The 24,595-nt window shown below is 34.8% G+C and overlaps 2 protein-coding genes across 3 annotated transcripts in view; one reads left to right on the top strand and one right to left on the bottom strand.

Moving 5' to 3' along the window:
- LOC138694978 (LIM domain only protein 3-like) overlaps positions 1–24,595 on the top strand; it is a 913,591-nt gene that overhangs the window by 539,752 nt on the left and 349,244 nt on the right. The window lies entirely within an intron of this gene.
- LOC138695366 (chloride intracellular channel protein 6-like) lies at positions 16,443–17,038 on the bottom strand (the record flags this gene model as incomplete). Its single annotated transcript, XM_069819783.1, has 1 exon — positions 16,443–17,038. A coding segment is annotated over one exon (510 nt), but the record flags the coding sequence as incomplete, so codon positions are not given.

The following is a 24,595-nucleotide window of genomic DNA, read 5'->3' as shown; positions in this document are numbered from 1 at the left end:
AGAAACTCTTTGCTATTCTTATGACCACTTTGTCCAAGTAATGTTTAATTTTGCTTAACGAATGTTACATTAACAGTCTGTTTATTTTTAACGCTTTGTTAATGTATTTTCAATTTATTCAACATAATTTTGTTTAAGATAACCAACACTTAACTATAACGTCTGTTAGCACTATTTTAACTACTGAACAGCAGTTGGTAATGATTCTACACATGTAAGACAATTTTTGATCGGCTAAAATTAATCTTTAAATTCTATATTATAGAGTGAGTCATGAAACTTGCATAAAATGACAACCTGTTATAGTAGGCCACGCTCCATAAACAAACAGTTGACAAATGAAAGTTGTAGGTGACGTGCTGAATAATAATTACAAAGTAAGGTTATATTTCCTCATTGCTGTTATGGATACGAAATACGAAAGAAATAAAATAACACTGATGTATTTAAACAGTCCAAAGTATTTTTTAAATGTTGTATTACCAGTCATATGCTAAACATTCCCTACAGAGAGACACAAAATATTAATTTCGCAACTTCTGTTCAAACAGCTGTGGAGACATCGGCCATATTTAAGTAACTGTTAAACGAGTTAACTGCCCTAAATCCTACATTTAAAATTAACAAACTGCTAACAATCTGTTAAACCAAACTGGTGTTGAAAACATGCAATTTTATTAATTAACAAACTGTTTAGAGTTTAACAGTCGTTAAATTTTCTAACAGTACTTGGAAAAACCGGTCATTAGTCTTTTGCATCTTGTTAATGTACATACAATTTTTTAAATTATTTTGGATGAACAGTTTTCGAACAAAGTGCACCGTAATCACTCTTTCTAGGTTTTACATTTATTATATTCTGGTGCATTTTGTCAGAAACAGTTTTCTCAAAGTAAATGAAAAATTTTTGTGCATTAATCAGACCCCCAAAATTTCCATAAGACTTATTAAATTTTAGTAAAAAAATCGTGAAATTAAAAAAAAAAATTAATTTCAACACCTGTTAACATCCTTTAATTTGCAGTAGGTATTATTAAAGATAAAGCCTGTAAAAATACTCCCTGAAAGTCTTGTTTAGATATCTGTAACAGTCTTTTAGTAACGTTCACGCAAACTGTATGAAATTAACATTGTTGAGATAGGCAGCACCTTCTCACCTTAATATAAAAAGCATTTCCTAAGTTGTAAAGTGAAGTTCTCTCAAAATATACTTTTCGGATTTTCGCCCTTATTCCATCAAACTCATCTTTAATGTAATGATCTCAAAAATGCCCTGTATAGCCTATTGTAACGTTCACGCAAACTTCATGAAATTAACATTGCTGAGATAGTCAGCACCTTCTCACCTTAATATAAAAAGCATTTCCTAAGTTGTAAAGTGAAGTTCTCTCAAAATACACTCTTCGGATTTTGGCCCTTATTCCATCAAACTCATCTTCAATGTAATGATCTCAAAAATACCCTGTATAGCCTATTGTAACGTTCACGCAAACTTCATGAAATTAACATTGTTGAGGTAGGCAGCACCTTCTCACCTTAATATAAAAAGCATTTCCTAAGTTGTAAAGTGAAGTTCTCTCAAAATACACTTTTCGGATTTTCGCCCTTATTCCATCAAACTCATCTTTAATGTAATGATCTCAAAAATACCCTGTATAGCCTATTGTAACGTTCACGCAAACTTCATGAAATTAACATTGTTGAGGTAGGCAGCACCTTCTTACCTTAATATAAAAAGCATTTCCTAAGTTGTAAAGTTAAGTTCTCTCAAAGTACACTCTTCGGATTTTGGCCCTTATTCCATCAAACTCATCTTTAATGTAATGATCCCAAAAATACCCTGTATAGCCTATTGAAAAAGTGACATGAAAAAAAATTGTCTATAGGCAACACCACTTATATTGTGCATGTAAAATTTCAACTCTGTGCAATGAAAACTACATTAATAGTAAAATATTTGCAATTATCTGCATTTTTGCTTACCTCCCTCTTAAGGTGCTTCAAGCATCAATACTACCATCATGTTTTTATTATTTTATTTCACAATCTACCACGAGCCGCTACCAAATTTGGTGATCCGATGGGTAGGTCTTCAGTTTGAGTGTAAGATCTGCTGTTGTATGTGAAGTAAATTTGCTTGGTGTTAATATTTGTAATTTGGAGTATTTTTTTGATGTGGTGTGTTGTTATTGTTGAGCATTTGTTCTAGTATATGTGGCGTTTTCTGTATTGGTGTGTTAGTGTACAGGTTGGTTATGTCAAATGTTGCTAGTGTTGCGTAGTGTGGATTGTGTATGTTCTTGATTTTTTTACCATGTCTATAGTGGTCTTTACTCTTGTGGAGTTCACAAGTGTTATGTTGTTTCGTATGATTTTGTTCATATTGCTAATTTTTGTCCTGGTGCATTTCATATTTCACATTCTTGGTCGCTGTGATTGCTCCTTGGAAACTACAGGGAAATCAATTTAGAGCAACTCCACCTTCCAGTTCATAATAGGAAGAAACTTAGCTCAGCATTCCAAGCAGTACGAAAAAATGTACGCGAAAATGTTATCTAAATGACTCTAGATTTACTAATCTCCATATAACAGCGAATGTTTGATCGGGGAAGTTAAAATGGGAAAATGTGACTTTCAATACAAATACAGTAAAACCTCTATAAGACGCGCCAGCTTATTACGCTATCCCGTGTAATACGCTTTTTTTGTCCGGTCCCTGCACATTTCATATATAACGCCTTTATAAAATACCCCGTTTGCTGCGCTCAAGTCCCGCACAATACGCTGTTTTTTGTGGAATATTTTCGATGTAATTTTCAGCAATGTACTGTAACAGCAATGAAACATCTTGGTCACTGAACTCACTGGTGCCATTAACCTGAAAAGTATTGGTATTCGATCCTTTACCTGCGCATTTAAACCTTAATACTTCATGCTTTATACTTGGTAAGGTTTATCTTGTCTCAGAAGCAATAAAACAAAGTCCCTTCAAATGAGGGTGGAGATTATAGGGGGATTGTAAATTTTCCGGATTCCTTTCAAAATCTTGTTATTGTACAGGCTACCGGAACTCAGGCCGTGTCTCAAAGCTCAAGTCCATACTACACACTAGTGACTAGCAACTAGGTGACTTGTAAACTACACACCAGGGAGCTTTGGACATGTATGCTTGAAACATGGCCTTCTTCATAGATTATTTTTCTAAAAACCATGACATCACGGTGCAGCACTGGATTAAGAAGACACTGTCCTATAGCAGTTTCATTACGAATTATGTGGAAAAGATGAGGGCTTAATATATTACAATAATGTTTAAAACATTGTACAGAAGGTACTAACAATGTCAGTGTTCAAAGTTAACGTGTTATTATACATTATATTTACATTAGGCCTATTTCACTTCCAAAGCATTTTCAGATTTCATAACCCCAATTGCTGATGAGCAGGGAAAGGATTTATATGTAAATACATATTTACTTATAAAGCTAATATAATTTATATTTTGCATTATCTATATGTTTCACAATGTGTAGGGTTGAAAAATCCTACTTTTATTTTCCATATTTTTCCATATTTTAGAGTTTAGTACATATTTTCGTTAATTTCCATATATTTTCCATATTTCATATAAAACAGTCCATATTATATTAGGTTTAACAATAAAACAAAACAAAATTCCATTAACTTTTAAAAATACATTTCAACAATAGAGATTTAAACACATGTTCAGTAATCCCTTTAACATCAGAGTTATTTGAAAATTAGCAGTCCTATCAACAATGGGAAAGTAAGTTACAAAACTGTATTAATTTAATTTAAAATTTTTAACAGACTTCAGTTGTGCAGCTCAACAGTTAAATGCCAGTCAGAGTACACATAGGTTCAGTTTTGTAAATCATACTATAAAGACGGTAAATATGCCAAAAGTACGTCATTCAGTCAATTTAAAATCAAAACTAACAAGTTACATTTCAGAATTTAAAGAAGATGGTTTATCAACTGACAATAAAATATTATTTTGTAATTTGTGTCAGTGTGCAGTATCATCTACACAAAAGTTCCTGGTGCAACAACACATTACAACTAGTAAACATCAGGCCAACAAACAACTAAATTCCAAGCAGAGACAATTGTTTTTAACACAACCAACAACATCGAATGTAAGATCTGAGTTTAACATCGACCTGTGCCGTTCTCTCATCTCTGCTGATATTCCTCTCTACAAACTAAAGAATAAGGTCTTCAGGGAATTCCTTGAAAAATATACTCAACATACAATCCCGGATGAGTCAACACTTAGGAAGACGTATGCTCCATCCATCTACGATGAGACAATACAGAAGATAAGAGATGAAATTAAAGATAGTTCAATTTGGGTTTCCATTGATGAGACTCCCGACAAAGAAGGTAGACTTGTTGGTAATGTAGTTATCGGTTTGTTAAGTGAACAATATTCTGAACGAATTCTTTTACATTGTGATGTTCTAGAAAAGCGCAATAACAAAACTATAGTTAAACTGTTCAACGAAGCTATGGGTATCCTGTGGCCAAAGGGTATTATGTACGATAATGTGTTATTCTTTATTAGCGATGCTGCCCCTTATATGGTCAAAGCTGGACAAGCATTATCTGTTGTATATCCTAAATTGACTCATTTTACTTGTGTGGCGCATGCATTTCATCGTGTGGCAGAAGTGGTCAGAGACAATTTCCCTAAAGTAGATTTGTTGATTTCATCAGTGAAAAAAGTATTTCTCAAAGCTCCCAGTAGAGTTAACGTGTTGAAAGAAATGTACCCTGAAATTCCATTGCCACCAAAGCCAATTTTAACTAGATGGGGTACATGGCTAGAAGCAGTTGAATATTATGCCGAACATATAGACTCTATTAACAATGTTCTCCTTGCATTGGACTCTGAAGATGCAGTCTCAATTGATACTGCGAAAACAGTTACCTGTGACATAAGTGTGAAGAATGACTTAGCTCACATTCAGCATACATTTTCATGCATCATAAAAACGCTCAAAAGTCTCCAAAATAGGCACCTTTCACTATCTGAAAGTTTTGAAATTATAAATAGTACTGTGGAACAACTGAATCGTGGTAGAGGTAAAGTTGCAGATGCAGTAAGAGCTAAGGTGGACACTGTACTTTCAAAAAACCCTGGATATGAAGAACTACAAAAGGTTGTTGCTGTGATGAGTGGTGAATCAACAGTGAAGATTAACTTGGACTTATCCCCAGCAGACATTGTGAAATTGAATTATGTACCAGTTACTTCTTGTGACGTCGAACGCTCTTTTAGTCAGTATAAATCTATCCTCAGAGACAATAGAAGAAGATTCACTTTTCAGCACTTGAAAGAAATGTTTGTAACCTATTGTTATGGTAACAGACAATAAAAATTGTGTTTTGTTGAAACTACATTGGAAGATAAGGTACGTCCATTATATTTTTTGTTTAGTTTGATTAAAATGTACCAATATTTAACGTACATAGTCATTTTTTTATAATTTTAAGTCCATATTTAATTCCATATTTTGGTAAAAATCCATATTTAATTCCATATTTTGGTAAAAATAACTACATATATATTTACATATTTCATATATTTTTAGTCCATATAAATCCGTTCCCTGCTGATGAGGTATCCATGTTTGTTTAGTGAAGAAGTCAACAATCGAGCAAGCATTTTACTTTACTAGCTACTACGGACTTGATTGCTATGCACAAATATCTGTACGAAAGAACTATGGAATTCACAACACTTGTGTGTGTGTCATAGCTCCGTGGTAAAACTCTGACTTCACACGCAGAAAACTCGGGTTCGTATAAGTATATGTATTTGTTTTTTGGGTTGGGAGGAACAAGTCACTAATACCACAAGGAAAGCCTGGAAAGCACCACATTTCTCTATGCGTATTCTGAAGAAATCTAATCGAAAGTCAAAAGAATTAGCGTACAAAACCCTTGTTCGCCCAATTATAGAATTTGGAGCAGTAGGTTGGGATCCGTACAGACAAAACCAAATCGATTCAATAGAAAAGGTCCAACGCAAGGCAGCTAAATATGTCAAAATGGGGAAGGGACATGGTGAAGAGATAGTAAAAGACTTAGGGTGGGAACTTCTCAAATCAAGGCGACGAAAGACCAGACTCACCGCATTGTTTAAGGCACAAATGGGACACAAAGCATGGACCGATATCAATGCTAGATTAGCAACACCATCATACTTAGGAAGGGCTGATAATGTTAGGAAGTTTAAATGTAGAAAACAAAGAACGGACGTGGCAAAATTTTCTTTTGTTAACCGCACAATAGTAGACTGGAACAGCTTACCTGCGGCAATCTTTCAGGGGGGTCCTCTCAAAATCGATACATTTAAGGAAAGGTTGAGAAGATTAGACTGAAAATGTAATTGGAGGTGCAGTGTAATTATTTAAGTTGTGTCATGTACTTAATTGAATTGATATATAATTAAATAAGTTGATATGTAATTATTAAGTTGATATATAAAATAATTAAGTTGATATTTAATTAATTAAGGTGATATGTAATTTAGTTGATATGTAAAGAAAATACACAAACGATTAGGGAAAACACGGAAATTTTACTTGAAGCAAGTAGAGCGATCGGTTTGGAAGTAAATCCCGAACAGACAAAGTATATGATTATGTCTCGTGACCAGAATATTGTACGAAATGGAAATATAAAAATTGGAGATTTATCCTTCGAAGAGGTGGAAAAATTCAAATATCTTGGAGCAACAGTAACAAATATAAATGACACTCGGGAGGAAATTAAACGCAGAATAAATATGGGAAATGCGTGTTATTATTCAGTTGAGAAGCTCTTATCATCCAGTGTGCTGTCCAAAAATCTGAAAGTTAGAATTTATAAAACAGTTATATTACCGGTTCTTCTGTATGGTTGTGAAACTTGGACTCTCACTCTGAGAGAGGAACATAGGTTCAGGGTGTTTGAGAATAAGGTGCTTAGGAAAATATTTGGGGCTAAGCGGGATGAAGTTACAGGAGAATGGAGAAAGTTACACAACACAGAACTGCACGCATTGTATTCTTCACCTGACATAATTAGGAACATTAAATCCAGACGTTTGAGATGGGCAGGGCATGTAGCACGTATGGGCGAATCCAGAAATGCATATAGAGTGTTAGTTGGGAGACTGGAGGGGAAAAAGACCTTTAGGGAGGCCGAGACGTACATGGGAGGATAATATTAAAATGGATTTGAGGGAGGTGGGGTATGATGATAGAGACTGGATTAATCTTGCACAGGATAGGGACTGATGGCGGGCTTATGTGAGGGCGGCAATGAACCTTCTGGTTCCTTAAAAGCCATTTGTAAGTAAGTAAGTATGTAAATAAATTAAGGTGATATGTAATTAAGTTGGTATGTAATTAATTAAGGTGATATGTAATTAAGTTGGTATGTAATTAAGGTGATACTGTATGTATTTATTTAAATTGGTAATAGTTGGGTGAAATAGAAGTACTTATAAGTTAGACTTACTTTTGCTTATCGTAGGCGTTATTATAGAATAGTTTTTAATTATAGTCCTAGGTTTATTGTATCTACTATTTATAGATTTACGTTTATTTTATTTTATTTCATGTAATTGTAATTATTGTATTTTATATATCACTGCCACCGGGTGTATACCCAATTGTAGTGTTAATAAATACATACATACATACATACATACATACATACATACATACATACATACATATACATACATACACATACATACATACATACATACATACATACATACATACATACATACATACATACATACATACATACATACATACATACATACATACTTTTTAGCTTCAGAATACTAGCCAATTAAAGAAATGATACTTCTGAATAGTTCATTCTCTAATTTTGATATTCTTTTACTCTAAAAGTAAAGAAAAATGGTGTTTTACTAACAACTTCAAATTAGTGTAACTCTGAAAATGTTGAGAATAAGACTCATGTTTATATGACATTTGTGCGAGATCGTGCGTATTTGCTTGTTTTCCGCACAGAACCAATACGCGGTAAGTGTGAAATAACACATTCAGTATCCCCAACGTAACACACATAACAATTTCCCTCGTCTTACCGCTTAAGCGCGACATTCATTTTACTGCTTTAGGCTTTTAATATATTATTTTTAGAGACGTTTAACATAGCAATAATTATAAATTGGAAACTTACCACTGCAATTTCGCCTCAATTGCACTGTTAATTATTATTGTTTTTAAATATTTGCAAAAATTAAGTAAAGTCTACTACTCCACGAAACTTATTGCATTCCTGATACAAGTATCATTAAGGAAGCCGTGAAAAAATCAACAAGATTCTAGATGCCGATGTTATTACTGCAATATGTTATATAAATAATATTGTTAAAATATTGAAATGAAAAATAAATCATTACATAACTTTACCGTTTGTTTTAAGTTCGCATTTATAGACTGGGGGAAAAAAAGACAGACGTATATCACGGCCGGAGTATAGTAAACACAGAAAACATTTTATAGCAACAATGTTAAAGAAAGATATTTTGGTTTTCCGAAGTTGCCGTCATTAAACAGAAACCAACATGGAGATTTCATTGCAACTAATTAGAAATTCGTCTTTCAGGTATGTAATAAACGATCTTAGCACAAAATAATGTACGATACACGAGCGGTATGTTTGTTTTCATGTTCTCGGAAATTAAAAAAGCTCAACTACGTTTCGCTTTTTCAATCTTTTCCTCGAACATTAAAACGTCAACATACCGCTTTTGTAACGTATATTACTATTCTTGCTCAAAATGTCTTCGGGAATATGCTCCTCTTGAATCACACTGTAAACTTCAAAACAATTGACAGAGAAAATATAAAAAAAATAGAGTAACGAAAAGTGCAACTCAGAAATATATTCCAGGAATAAATGCATAAAATGTTATAGTATCTTTAAGTTTTATCATTTTACATGCAACTTTAAAGAAACTTGAACAAGAAAAGCACCAAATTTCAACCATGTATTGAGAAAGTGTACTATAGCTTCTTACTTACCAGGTATTTCGCCATGATGCAACTGATAAAAAGTTCATAACCCTGTGGTCTTACATACTAATACTTATGTTTGTACAGCTTGCGAATTAATAAAAAAAGGTTATATACTCAGTTGCATTTGTTACATAATGTGTGGCTGATGCAACAGCTTTTCGAACATATTTGACCTTGAATAACTGCGATAGAACTATATTATTTACTAGTGGCCTGTGCAGCAAATACTGCAACTAAGTTCATTAGAAGTTCAAATTAAAATTTTTCAGTTTTATTTTCAATGAATAATACCAGACATTTTGAAAGTTATTTGTTTCCGTAGTAATTAATGTAACATACTCTGAATGGTCTTTTTAATGCCAAATATTTTCTCTTGAACCTATCCACTTTCAGTTTTTGAGTTTCAACGCGAAAACGCAAGTAACTACGTTAGGACGATCAGTAGGTTTTTCATGTAGGGATAAAGCAGTAACTATTTCAGGTCATTGTGGATTGTAGGTAAAAGTTAAAAAAGTCAGGTTTGCTATGCTTTCGAACAATAGACATAGCATCTTGGTATAGCTGCTGCATGTAGAGCTTGAAATGTAGAGGGTAAAATCATTTCATCAACAGCAATCTCACTAACGGTTTTGATTTATCTAGAGAAAATCAAAACTCGAGTGGGATTTAATTGACTATTACACGATTAGAAGAAAGTATATAAAGATTAGAAGTAACGGAGTACTCCAATACAATAAAATATTAATTGACTTACGAAAATACAAAACTGTCTTCAAATTTGTACCATCTTAACATTATAAATATTACGCTAGTAGATGGCAGTAGTGTGTTACGAATAGCTGTTTTCTTATCAGTTGTTCCAACTATGGAATCTTCATTGAACTCTGTGGACGGTTACTGGTCAAGAAGGCTTTGTTAATTCAGTTTCATTTTTATTAAAACAGTTGCATTCCACTTCAATTATCCCGATCCCAGTAATCAACGTCACTTGACACATAATTTTCAATAAATCTTAGTATTAAACAATCTCTGATACGTGACTATTCGTAATATTATATAGCAGAAGTTATAACTTTTATTTATTTATTTATTTATTTATTTATTTATTTATTTATTTATCTATCTACTTATCTATTTATCTATTTATTTATTTATCTATTTATCTATTTATTTATTTAATCTATTTATTTATTTATCTATTAATCTATTTATTTATTTATCTATTTATCTCTTTATTTATCTATTTACCTATTTATCTATTTATTTATTTATATATTTATTTATTCATTTATTTATTCATTTATTTATTTATTCATTCATTCATTCATTTATTCATTTATTTATTCATTTATTCATTCATTTATTTATTCATTCATTTATTTATTCATTTATTTATTTATTAATTTATTAATTTATTAATTTATTCATTTATTCATTCATTCATTTATTCATTTATTCATTTCATTATTTATTTATTTAATTATTTATTTACTTACTTATTTACTTATCTATCTATCTATCTATCTATCTATCTATCTATCTATCTATCTATCTATCTATCTATCTATCTATCTATCTATCTATCTATCTATCTATCTATCTATCTATCTATCTATCTAATTTATTTAATTTATTTTATTTATTTATTTTATTTATTTATTTATTTATTCATTTATATCTATTTGTTTATATATTTAAATGACAGGTACATAGATAACTTATCTTTTACCTATCAAAAATGTGAGGTTGTGTGCCATTTTGTAGATCTTTTTGTCGCTAGTAAGCGTCCAGGGTGCAATACGAGGAGGTAGATCTACATCGCACCCCAGAAGCTATAACATAACCTAAATAATATAAACGAGTGTTAGGAAAGTTTTAATTAGGGATGATGAAATAAACAAGAAACATTTTAATTAACGATGATGAAATAAAAAATAAACATGAATAATTTTAAAAGAAACAATTATTGAAAGTAGGTACAATTTTCAAATTTGAATGTTTTAGTGGTTGGTGGTTTAGTTGATGTTATATTGGACGTGTGCGTAAAAAGTGAACTCGTTGATGTACATGGTGTATCCCTCAACTTATTCAGGATTTCCGAATGGTGCTCTTCATATATGACCAGTGATCTTTATCAATTCTTGTTCTTGAATGCCAATGCGAGTCATATTTGAAAGTGCTGTGCATCGTCTGGAGTGGTTTGTAATGTTCTGTTTTTTGACGTCCACACCAGTGCAGTTTGAAATGTTGGCAAACAAAGAAACAAATGCTAGGGTAGTGATAAAAATAAACAAATGCTAGGGACTCGATAAAATTGTGCGATAAGCAGCCATGATTGGTTGAAAGACGTCCTTTCGTACCGTTTTATTGGTCAAAAGTAGTGTGACGTAGTAAAAGTGTAATACTCCTGCTAAGAGATCTTGCTAAAATGATCGGGAGACGACATAATTTTTATAGGCTTCTTATTTTATCAGTAAGTAATACCAGTCGTTTTCCCGTAATTTCCGTTACCAGTTCTAATTATCCGAGCGCCAATTGTCTCCATTGATATGATATCGATACCCATTGACTAATCTGCTGCACTCCTCTGATTCTCGGGAGCCATGAAACCAGTGTAGTTCAATTGCCGGAAAGTATTGTTGAACTATACTGATTTAAGGGGAGAGGATAGTAATTTTTAAAACTTTTTTCTTATTTGGTGCAAAATATTAATTTTTTGTATGTAGAGAGCTCATGGCTATAGCAACTCAACAAAATATAAATATTTTGAATAAATTATTTGGGAGGCAGATTTGAAAAAAAAAATGTACCCAATGCAGGATTTTACTAAACTCGATATATCTAAGCCATTTTTAAAGATAAATTCAAACACTATGTTACAATTTATTTGTAAAAGCACGCTTTACAAACTGTCTGTAACAGAAATTTGATATTAGTTCCTACATTTGTAAAATAAACAATTAAAATTTAATAACATTTTTTTTATTTTCTTTCTTGCAAACAGAGAGACTTATTTTTAAAATGAAATCAATTAGGGAAATTCCGTTACAGAGAAAAGTTTCCTAGTAGTCTAGAGAATATGTATTCTAAATTTCATTCATATATCTTTAATAGTTCAAAAATTATATCGATTTTTGTCTGGCTATGTAGCGAAAAAAGTAAAGTTCCAGAAACAGCAATCAAAAGGGGGTGTGATTTAATAATCCAGAGCGCAGGAACTTGAAAAATGGCGTCTCAACATCCAATAAGGGCACAGATACCCACACAATGTTATACAATGTATTCCACACACATCACAGAGTATTTTAAAGAAAAATTTGGTTTTGAAAAAAAAATGAAGTTCCGGAAACAACAAACAAAAGAGCGGCGTGATTTAAAAATCCAGAGCGCAGGAAGTTTAAAAATGGCGTCTCAACAACTGATAAGGGCACAAATACCCATAAAATATTATACAATGTATTCTACACATATCACAGAATATTTTAAGGAAAAAAATTGTTTTTTGAAAATTTACTCATTTTTCACCAAAAAATACCATCCTCTTCCCTTAAGTTCGCTAGGCATAAGGAAGCTCTCTAGGTTTCGATCAAATTCCAGCAGAATTAATATAAAAGCGTGCAAACGCATTATCTAGTGAAATCTATAAGCTTGTACTTGATATGTGGGAAAAGGAAATTGTGCCAGAACATTGGACGGAGTCCATAAACGTATCTGTCTTTAAGAAGGGGGAGAATACTAAATGTAGTAACTTTCGAAGTATATCACTTTTATTGACGTCATACAAAGTTTTGTCCAATATTCTTTTGAGAAGATTAACACCATATTTAGCTGAAATTATTTGGGATCATCAGTGCGATTTTAGGAGTAATAGATCGACTATTGATCAGATTTCTTTATTCGACAGATATTGGAGAAAAAATGAGAGTATAAGGGCATGGTACTTAAGTTATTCGTAGATTTCAAAAAAGGTATTTGGCTCTGTTAAGAGAGAAATTGTATATAATATTATTATTAATTAAAATGTGTCTCAGTGAAACATACAACAGAGTCGGTATAGGCCAGTTTCTGTCTGAAGCTTTTCCAATTCACTGCGGGTTAAAGGAAGAAGATGCATTGTCACTTTTAGTTTTTAACTTCACTCTAGAATATGTCATTAGGAAAATCCAGGGAAACGGAGAGGCTTTGGAATTGAACGAGTTACATCAGCTTCTTGTCTGTGCGGATGACGTGAATATGTTAGGAAAAAATCCACAAACTATTAAGAAAAACACGGAAATTTTACTTGAAGCAAGTAAGAAGTTAGGTTTGGAAGTAAATCCCGAAAAGACAAAGAATATGATTATGTGTCGTGACCAGAACATAGTACGAAATGGAAATATAAAAACTGGAAATTTATCCTTTGAAAACGTCGAAAAATTCAAGTACCTTGGAGCAAGAGTACCAAATATAAATTTATTTATTTTTTTTTTATCTATCTATCTATCTATCTATCTATCTATCTATCTATCTATCTATCTATCTATCTATCTATCTATCTATCTATCTATCTATCTATCTATCTATCTATCCATCCATCCATCCATCCATCCACCCACCCACCCACCCACCCACCCACCCACCCACCCACCCACCCACCCACCCACCCACCCACCCACCCACCCACCCACCCACCCACCCACCCACCCACCCACCCACCCACCCACCCACCCACCCACCCACCCACCCACCCACCCACCCACCCACCCACCCACCCACCCACCCACCCACCCACCCACCCACCCACCCACCCACCCACCCACCCACCCACCCACCCACCCACCCACCCACCCACCCACCCACCCACCCACCCATCTATCTATCTATCTATCTATCTATCTATCTATCTATCTATCTATCTATCTATCTATCTATCTATCTATCTATCTATCTATCTATCTATCTATCTATCTATCTATCTATCTATCTATCTATCCATCCATCCACCCATCCATCTAGCTACCTACCTACCTACCCACCCACCCACCCACCCACCCACCCACCCACCCACCCACCCACCTATCTATCTATCTATCTATCTATCTATCTATCTATCTATCTATCTATCTATCTATCTATCTATCTGTCTATCCATTTATATATTTATTTAACCTGGTAGAGATAAGGGCGTCAGGCCTTCTCTTCCCCTCTACCAGGGGATTACAACTATAATACACTCAGAGACAAAAAAAAACGGACACTTTAATATTTGCTGGTATTTTGCAAAACATTATCTTCTCATACAATATTATGGTAGCCATCTGTTGTTATGGAGACGTGTATACATTGTTGATTGTTTTTTTCTTTTATAAACAAGCCATTACAACCAAATATTCCAATTTTTCTTTCGGAGTCTCAGCTGTAACAATTTTGTCTCAACCATTTTGTGCTTCATTATCGTTATCATCCGTTATTTCTTTATTTTAACATTTTCTGAGTTTAAGTGGGGTTGTAACATTTGTCTTAAAACAAGATGCGACCTGAAGATGTGGCCCGAGCTGTAGCCCTTTACGATGATGGACGCAGTGTACGTTACATTGCAAATGTTATGAATATGGGTAGAAGCACAACCCATGATGCCATAAAACGGTATAGAGAGACCCTAGAATATATCAGAAGACCAGGTTCGTGTCGTCCAAGAGCTACAAATCCAAATGAAGACAGGTATATGGTGTTGAGAGTTCTTAGGGAGCGCAACCTACCAGCTACTAGTGTAGCCCAGCAATTTGTTAACTTGCATGGACGCCCAATTTCGGCCAAAACAGTTAGAAGGAGGTTGAAAGCAAGTGGACTGATACCAAGTAGACCTGCAGCTGGTCCCAGACTTCTCAGGATGCATCGAGTTGAACGACTGCGTTTTGCAAATGATCACAGGGATTGGAGAGATGGACAGTGGATCTGTGTTCTGTTCACCGATGAGTCCCGTTTCAATCTGTGCTCACCTGATGGACGTGAAAGAGTTTGGAGAAGGAGGGAAGAACGATTTTCACAGTGTTGCATTTCCGAAAATGTGCCGCATGGAGGTGGTGGAGTGATGGTTTGGGCAGGAGTGTGTACGGATGCTCGTACAGAGTTGGTTTTTGTTGACAATGGAAGACTAACAGCTGATAGGTATATAAATGAATGTTTGGATGATCATGTTGTGCCATTGGGCCAATTTGTACGCGATAATTTTGTTTTAATGCATGATAATGCACGGCCGCATATTGCCCATGCGGTCGAAGATTATCTCCAAGAAGTGGGAATCCATGTTCTTCCATGGCCAGCAAGGAGTCCAGACATGAACCCAATTGAACACGTGTGGGACATGCTGGGACGACGTGTTAAGAATAGACGACCGAGACCAGAATCGCTACAAGAGTTGAGGCGAGCACTTGGCATAGAATGGGAACTTATTCCTCAAGAAGACATTGCTAACCAAATTAATTGAGAGCATGCCAAGAGTATGGATGCAGTTATTCAAGCCAGAGGGGGTAATACCCGTTACAAAAAGAGTTTTTAATGTTTAAGGCACCATAAAATTAAAAAACAGTTAGACCAAACGATGCCATAGTTATACGCCCTTTGTAATTTTTTGTAAATTTTCTCATCAGAGATTTTTTTTTCAAATGTTGTCGTATAAGGTGCTAAATGAAACATTATTTTGTTTAAATGGGTTTTGTTTCATTTTGGAATAATTGGCAACAAAATACAAGCAAATATAGAAGTGTCCGGTTTTTTTTGTCCCTAAGTGTATTAAGAATACAATAAATAACACTCGAGATGAAATAAAACGCAGAATGGATATGGAATATGCCTGTTGTTGTTCGGTTGAGAAGTTTTGTCATCCAGTCTGGTTTAAAAAAAAAAGCTCAAAGTTAGAATTTATAAAACAGTTATATTACCGTTTGTTCTGTATTGTTGAGAAACTTGAACTCTCACTTTGAGAGAGGAACAGAGGTTAAGGGTGTTCGAGAATAAGGTGCTTAGGAAAATATTTGGGGCTAAGTGGGATGAAGTTACAGGAGAATGGAAAAGTTACAAAACGCAGAACGTTGGAAGAGCTGAGGGGATAAGAGCTTTGAGGAGACAAAGGTATGGCTGGGAAGTTAATATTGAAATAGATTTGAGGGAGCTGGGATAAGATGGTAGGGACTGGATTAATCTTGCTCAGCATAGGGATCGATGGCGGACTTACGTGAAGGCGGCAATGAATCTCCGGATTCCTTAAAAGCCGTTTGTAAGTAAGGCATAAGGAAGCAGGTAATAACATGAGAGTATTGGATGTGATTTCATACAATGGGATTTGATTCTACGCTTAGAATTGCCATTGAATAATTGTTAGAAATGATATTCAGTGAATATGGTGTCGTCTTTATTGTCTCTTATTTCAACTCCATAGTCAGTACAATATTTCGTCTTCTCAGAGCTGAAGCTGTTTAGCGTTTGCCTTCATTGGAAGATTCGCCAGAAGGGGCCGCTGAACCATCAGTGGATTGTGCTTCCGTGTTTGAAGCATCAGCGGCTGGCTCTTCCGTGTTTGAAGCATCAGCGGCTGGCTCTTCCGTGGTTGAAGCATCACTGGCTGACGCTTCTATGTCTGAAGCATCAGCGGCTGGCTCTTCCGTGTTTGAAGCATCAGCGGCTGGCTCTTCCTTGTTTGAAGCATCACTGGCTGACGCTTCTATGTCTGAAGCATCAGCGGCTGGCTCTTCCTTGTTTGAAGCATCACTGGCTGACGCTTCTATGTCTGAAGCATCAACGGCTGGCTCTTCCTTGTTTGAAGCATCACTGGCTGACGCTTCTATGTCTGAAGCATCAGCGGCTGGCTCTTCCTTGTTTGAAGCATCTGTGACTGCAGCTGCTTTGTATGGACCACCAAAGACTAATAAGGGTAAATCCTTAGACAAGATTAGGTCTATAAGACTGAAGTCGGTATGAGCTTCATTTCATAGAAAACTGAGTGGAATGGGCTCAGCCATTACTGCAGCAGTAAGAGCAGCGATAGTGAAAAGTGCCTAGAAAAATACATAGGTCAATTTAACACAACTATTAGAGAGACAGGACATTTTTCATTCCAAAATTTGTACTATCATTCATTCATAGTTTACTACTCAAAGACATATTTTACTGCAAACCCAGCATTCTCCGATCTTTCCTATTTTCTGCCTTCCTTTTAGTCTCCGCATACGATTGATATAGCCTATTATATTAATGTCGTCTATTATCTGATATCTTCTACTGCCCCAAACATTTTTTCCAATTCAACATTTCTTTCAGTGCATTCTTCAGAAGGTATAATGCACACACACACACACACACACACACACACACAAACAGAGTGATTCACATGGATTTACCGTCACTTATGGAGCTTATTTCCGAAGATATTCTGAGCAAAAAAGTCATATAAACATGTTTTCTAACCTCATTATTTTCAGAGTTAGACTGATTTGAAGTATTTTGTATAATACCATTATTTTTTAGTTTTAAGGGTAAAAGAATATTACAAAAAGAGAATTAAGTATTCAGAAGTATCATTTCTTTAATTAGCTAGTATTCTGAATTGATAAATGAGTTCTATTCAGTCAATACTTAACATAAAAGCACAATAAAATATGTTATAACAACATTTAAACAGATTTAAAAACAAACGTTTTCGCCAATTTTGATTGGCATCTTCAGGTCGTGCAGGTCGAATAGAACATGTTATGATAAGTGAACACTTGGTATATAAAGTTAAAAACAGCAGTTAAAACTATAATATAACTTAAAAACAGAGAATAGAACTTAGCAAAAAGCCACCACGATGTATGTAGAAGCACTATGTTGAAAGAGGCGCTTTTTGCCGTTCCCTTGGGTTACACACGCCTCTTTCAACATGTAAATGCTTATTCTAGTACGTTCACGAACTAGTGGACTAGCACGTTACTACATCAGGTTAGGCTTTAAATGCTTATTAATTATATTCCCGACTGTCTTATACTCTGAGCACTGTTCTATATAAGAAGAGTAAAAGGAAGAAACTAACTTATTTTTATTAATACAGTAAATATAGAATAAGCACAAAGTCTTTATAAACACTATTTTGCATTTTGTCTAGCGTGGAATGCATCAACACAATAGGCGTACAATGGAGTATATCAGAAGTCTCTAAAACGCGTGTCGTCTTTCTTGCTCTCGATGCTGCCCGCCGAACATAGTGTGCTGTAAGACTAGAAAAGGGGAAGAGACTCGTACCTCAACAGATGGGAGCGATCAGTGGGGGATCGCGGCAACAGTGTGCTTAAGTTTACAAATAATGACATCCAAATAATAAGAAATTCATACGTTTGTATATTATTTTGACATATATGAAGCTAGAGCCCCGTCTGTTGCTATTGACACAAGCCATTGCAAATTCAACCTCTTCTGTTTTATGGTGACTTTAGTACCTGGAAAAGATCTTCTCCAGTTGCATTTTGTAATTACATCTAGAACACATTCAGACACAGTAAAATGTTCATTAACTCCTCGGATGAAAATGGATAGGTGAGCTTTGTCATTTCTATCTGTGCTTTCGTCCAATGCAAGTGAGTAAGCTACAAACTAGTTAATTGTGGTTTCGACTTCAGATTCAATTACATTTGCTATCTTGAAATTCCTACTCTGAACTGTAATTAGAAACAATTTAATTTTCTTAAACTTTGACTTTGTTCTGGACACAGTATTTTAGTAACGTCCTGTATGCACGATTTTACAAATGATGCTTCTGTAAAGGGCTTATTTGATTTTCCAATATTTCAAGCTAGAACATAGCTAGCAAGAAACTTTTATTGTTTTAGACTGAGGACACTTGTGCGATTTGTGTTTGTATTTTCTTGTTTAATATATCTATCAAAATATTTGTAGGCCTACACATTTCACGTAAAATTAAACGAAAAACTATATGTTTGTAATGCGGAACTGAGTGTAAACGTATTGTAATATACTGATTATTATGTATAACCAACAGTTACAGTATACAGATAGCCCCAAAATAAATTATTTTCACATGTCCAACATGCCTGTAATTGTATGATGTTCTTTGTGAAGAGTCGAGTATTGAAGTCGCGGGTTGAATTTTAACACACCCTTAAAATTTTTCGAACAAATTACGCATTTCACATTCTCCCCCCTAACACAAAAAAATTCCTCTTACTATTCATCTTTGAACGTACCACGTCCATGATTAGAAGACATTGTGAAAAGGTGGAACACTCCGACCAACACAATGATAATGGCAGTCCATCACTGCTCTTCGTTTGCGCATAAACACTGAGTACAGTACAGGTGGGGATGGGTGAGGCGGAGCGCGCTCATTACTTACTGGCTTCGGTTCCGTTCAGGAGCTTACTCGCGAGTACGCTTTTGGAGACGTCTGGAATATATCGTCGGATCGCAAGTAAAACACATTAAGTGAGCTAACTCTGAGAAAAAGGCGTTTTGAAAGCTCTTAACAAAACTGAATCCTTAAAATATTATTTTTAGTAAGTTGTTTCTCTAAATATGGATTTAATTTTTCAATGCTACGTTTATACACATACATTAGGGTGTTAAAATACTGGTTAAAATTATATTTGGAGACCAATCGCTTTTACTGTCGATTTGCTACAAAGTTCAACAAAGAGAGGGGTTGGAAAAAGGGTGGGTTTATAAACTGTCGAGAGGGCTGCATAATATAGGAATGGGATGTGTGTGGGATAAAGGAGATAATAAGAGAATAAATGTGTGGCGTAATGTCAAGATGCGATTAATTGATATCGGGAGACAAGATATTGAGCTCCAATGTTCGGAAAAGTCCTCACTACATTTACAAACAGATCTCATGCTTAACTGGGGGGAAGTGTGATTACATAAATTCTTGTAACAAAGATAGCAGCAGGTTTAGTGTGGCTAAGATTGGGGGCATGGAAGGGTAATAAAATTGTCAACGAAGAAGAGCGCCTTTGTCCACTGTGCGGAGAAAAGGACTCCTGGACACACATTTTATTACATTGTGTCGAATTGGAACATATCCGGAAAAAATTATCTACCACCCTCGATGCTAAGTCAGAATAGTAGTTCGCTTGCATGTCTTGACCTCATGGGGAATAGAGAATGCGAACAATAGACTGGATTGTTCCTCTTGAATGCGAGAAAGATTAGAACTCCTGCTGTTGAAGTTTGTGATGCGAACTGACGAAGGGGTACTCAATTATACACTTTTATTCCTGTTTAAGTTAGGATATATTATATGATGTCTTTGTTTGTGCCTTTTTTATTTTAGTCTGTGTGTTCTTTTAGAGAGTGGTTGGATCTGACTATACGTGAGGGGGGTGAAACCTACAAAGTAGGACTTGTTTTAGGTACAAAGCACGTACGGTCAGAAGACCCGTTCATTGTATTTTAGAGAAAATTATGACAGTATAACATCTGTATGTATAGTATTACTCAATAAATCTATCTATCTATCTATCTATCTATCTATCTATCTATCTATCTATCTATCTATCTATCTATCTATCTATCTATCTATCTATCTATCTATCTATCTATCTATCTATCTATCTATCTGTCTGTCTGTCTGTCTGTCTGTCTGTCTGTCTGTCTGTCTATCTCTCTGTCTGTCTATCTCTCTGTCTGTCTGTCTGTCTGTCTGTCTATCTCTCTGTCTGTCTGTCCGTCCGTCCGTCCGTCCACCCACCCACCCACCCAGCCATCCATCCATATATCTATCTATCTATCTATCTATCTATCTATCTATCTATCTATCTATCTATCTATCTCTCTATCTATCTATCTATCTATCTATCCATCCATCCATCCATCCATCCATCCATCCATCCATCCATCCATCCATCCATCCATCCACCTTATGTATATTATATACGCCTTTTTCTCAGAAATAATACTTTTGACTAAATGTGTTTTGCTTGTAAACCAGCGATGTTTTTCGTTCATTCTACACGCACTCTTGCAGCGTACCCCACACCAGTGCGACAGTTTATAGCTTTACCAAGTCTGTATTTCTAAGTACACAACGATTTAATTAATCTTTATGTTATTAAAAGGAGTTATGAGGGGAGAAGAATCGAGAGAAACTCCAGAAAAGATTTTTACAAGAAATGCAGTGTAGGTAATAATCTATATTTTTATAGGGACTTCAATAAGAAACTGTAAATTACCAATCATAAAAAGAAAGGGATATTTTATTACTTACCAGGTGTTTCGCCATGATGAAACTGATAAAGGCTTCAGAATCCTGTGTTCTTATATACCAGCATCCGTGTTTGCACAGCGTGCGTGTAATTAATTGCAATAATAAGTTGCACATGCAGTTGCAACTATTTACGTCATATTTCCAGACATAAACGTCATCGAAAACATAATTATCTGCAATAACAGAAATAGACTTGCATTATTTTATTTATATTTCAACCCAATAAGTTTTGCCAGCTTATATGAATTCGTTGAAAAGCAATTAAAGAATGTCATCCCAAAATTCGCTCAGTCTATTTGGACATTTTTATGATTTATACATATATGTGCTTAAGTTTGAGCCCTCTATCATTATATTTTAAACATGATTTCTTCCTAAACAACGCAAATCTATGCCTAAAAGTTTGTGTTATTGTGAATGTCACTTGAAAAACTCGCTCATTTGTAGACCGGTGAATAAAAGTCTAGTCCAGTCTTTTTATAAATATGGAATTGAACTCGTTTTGGTATCACACTCTTAAATTATCTTTTAAATTCTTAGGCATGCTTCCATGTGGACATCTCATGAAGGAAAAATCAATGCCTATTCCTACTTTCTCGATATAAATAAAAATAAAAGTCATCATTTACGTCTGTGAAGGCTGAAGAAAGCAGGAAGATACAGATTCAGAACTTCCGAAGATTTGAATCTATGGCAAGATGAATTGTAAGCTTCATGTTCCAGCCACTCTGTTTCGCTAGACCCTAGTACTACTCATTTTACGAGTACTAATATCATTATATAATTGACGAACAGACAAACTGTCATCCTTTCTCCAGGATCGAACCCGCTTTCTTTCATTTCTTATAGAGAATGCAGCACACTTAGGCGTTAAATTCAAGTATACAGGATGTAAGGGAACCTATATTCACAGAGGTAGTCGATCAAGTCACTTGTGTTAAATTTTAACGTATCTTGTTAACGTGTTTCGACCTATTTTCGGTCATCTTCAGAATTGGTCGTTGTTGGTCTTGGCGCCTCTTGTTTCCTGTGAGGGTGCGTTCGTAGTGTAGAGCCAAAGAGTGTTTTGAAATTGAGTTGTGTGTTAACAAAAGTAGACAACAAACACACATTCAAAGTATACAGAAAACCCACAACAACAACAACACACATACACAACACATCCAACCATCCCACACAACACAAGCTGCATTCCGAACAATAGTACACAGACTATTAAACATAACATAATAGACAACATAATACGTAAGATGAAACAAAACGACAAAAAACAGAAGAATACAACTCAAACACAAGAACACAAAAAATACATCACATTAACATAAAAAACAAAAACACACATAAAATTGCAACCTCATCAAGAAATTAAACTACAACATCGCATACAGAACAAATAACACTCTACAAAAACATCTCAACACTCAAACAACACAAACAAACAAATACAACCACACAGGCATATACAAACTCAAATGTAACACCTGCAACAACTTCTACATAGGACAGACAGGCATATCATTTCAAACACGTTACAAATAACACATCACAGCCATAACAAAATTACAAAACACCTCCACATATAAAGAACACATCACAAATGCCAACCACACCTACAGAGACATCAACACAGACATGAAAATACTGCACATCCAACCAAAAAGCCAGAAACTCAACACACTAGAACAATATGAAATATACAGACACACGAAAACACACCCCAACGATATTCTCAACACAACTCAATTTCAAAACACATACACTCTTTGACTCTACACTACGAACGCACCCACACAGGAAACAAGAGGCGCCAAGCCAACAACGACCAGTTCTGTAGATGACCGAAAACAGGTCGAAACATGTTAACAAAGTACTTTAAAATTTGACACAAAGTTCTTATCGTACATATTCCGAAGTGATACAGTGTTAAAAGTTGTGTAATCAAGATGTATAAGTTTTTTTGATATGTCTAAAAGTTTTGAGAATCCGATATGTGCTTCATTCATTTTCTTTGAATGTCACGCATAACGCAGTTGACATATGGAAAGAGGTCAAGATTAAAAACGTGTCGAGGAAGGAATACATGTCCAATAAACGAGGGAATATTGAACGTACGAAGAGCGGAGCCTACAAATAGCATCCTTGATCATTTCAAGGAAAGCTTTCTCGACATACTTAGCTTCTTTCCAAGTGAACACCACAAATCTCGTGAACAGAAAATCTACAAATTCTGTTCATACATAATCTTAAATGCAAGTGACTTACCCCCATTCATTGATATAAACTGTCTAGTATCCTTTTGATCATAGAATTGTCAAATGAATTTTCTAACCTCAGAAAGTTGTTCATTTTTATAAAAGCATTGGACAAAAGACTATGTTAAGGGAAACTGTTACAGTTAGAACGAAACGTTGTAAGACTTTCTGTATCGTGCTATCGTACATATACAGGGTGTCTGTGAAATCATCCGACGAACTTTGACTTCTATTTCTAGGCACAAAGCAACGGGATAAGTTCGTAGAAACGGAAAAACGAAAACCACAAAGTTTAATAACAATGCTCAATACCCATAAGCAGAATACATACTTTCATCGTCAACCTAACTGATTCTTTCTCTAGGTTAATTGTTTCCTACATAGTGTATTGTGCGCTGGTATATCATTTGTGACAGAATTTATTACACAAGTGCAGAAATAGGATTGTTACACAGTTATATGAAGGATCGTCTAATAGCCCTCTCTATCGCCGGGTCTAAAATCTTCAGATTTATTCTTGTGGGGACATTTCAGTTGTTCAATTTATGCTAATCAAGTGAATGATATCGAAACTTTGTGTCTACCAGCGTATTGTTGAAACAAGTGCAACTATTCTTCGATTTCCATAAATACTGGATCGTATACGATTGTTAATATAGCCTCACATCAAAGCCTCTATTGGGTTGGGTGGAGTGCCTTTGAAACGTCTACTCTTGACACATTCTAAATAAGATGTAAACACTCATCCTCAGGACTATAGCTTTAAAATTCTGGAACATTCAGTCACATTTTAGGAGTTATGAACTTTTGTTTGTCTAACACCATGTCTTGAAGGTTGTAGAATCATTCAAAAGATATCCCCTGTAAGTTCGGAACCTTAAGTACTTTATAATTGCTACTGATTTTGTACTTAATATTGAACCATTCACTGTGTTATTCACGGTACTCTACAGTACATTCTGGAGAATATTTCTTGTGAAATTAATGGAAACTTTGTGTAACTTCTTTGTTTGAACTTATCTTAAAAATGTAAT

The sequence above is a fragment of the Periplaneta americana genome, chromosome 2, assembly GCF_040183065.1.
Source record: "Periplaneta americana isolate PAMFEO1 chromosome 2, P.americana_PAMFEO1_priV1, whole genome shotgun sequence".
NCBI lineage: Eukaryota > Metazoa > Arthropoda > Insecta > Blattodea > Blattidae > Periplaneta > Periplaneta americana.
The sequence above is the reverse complement of the archived record's forward strand: the minus strand, read 5'-3'. Positions and strand labels throughout refer to the sequence as shown.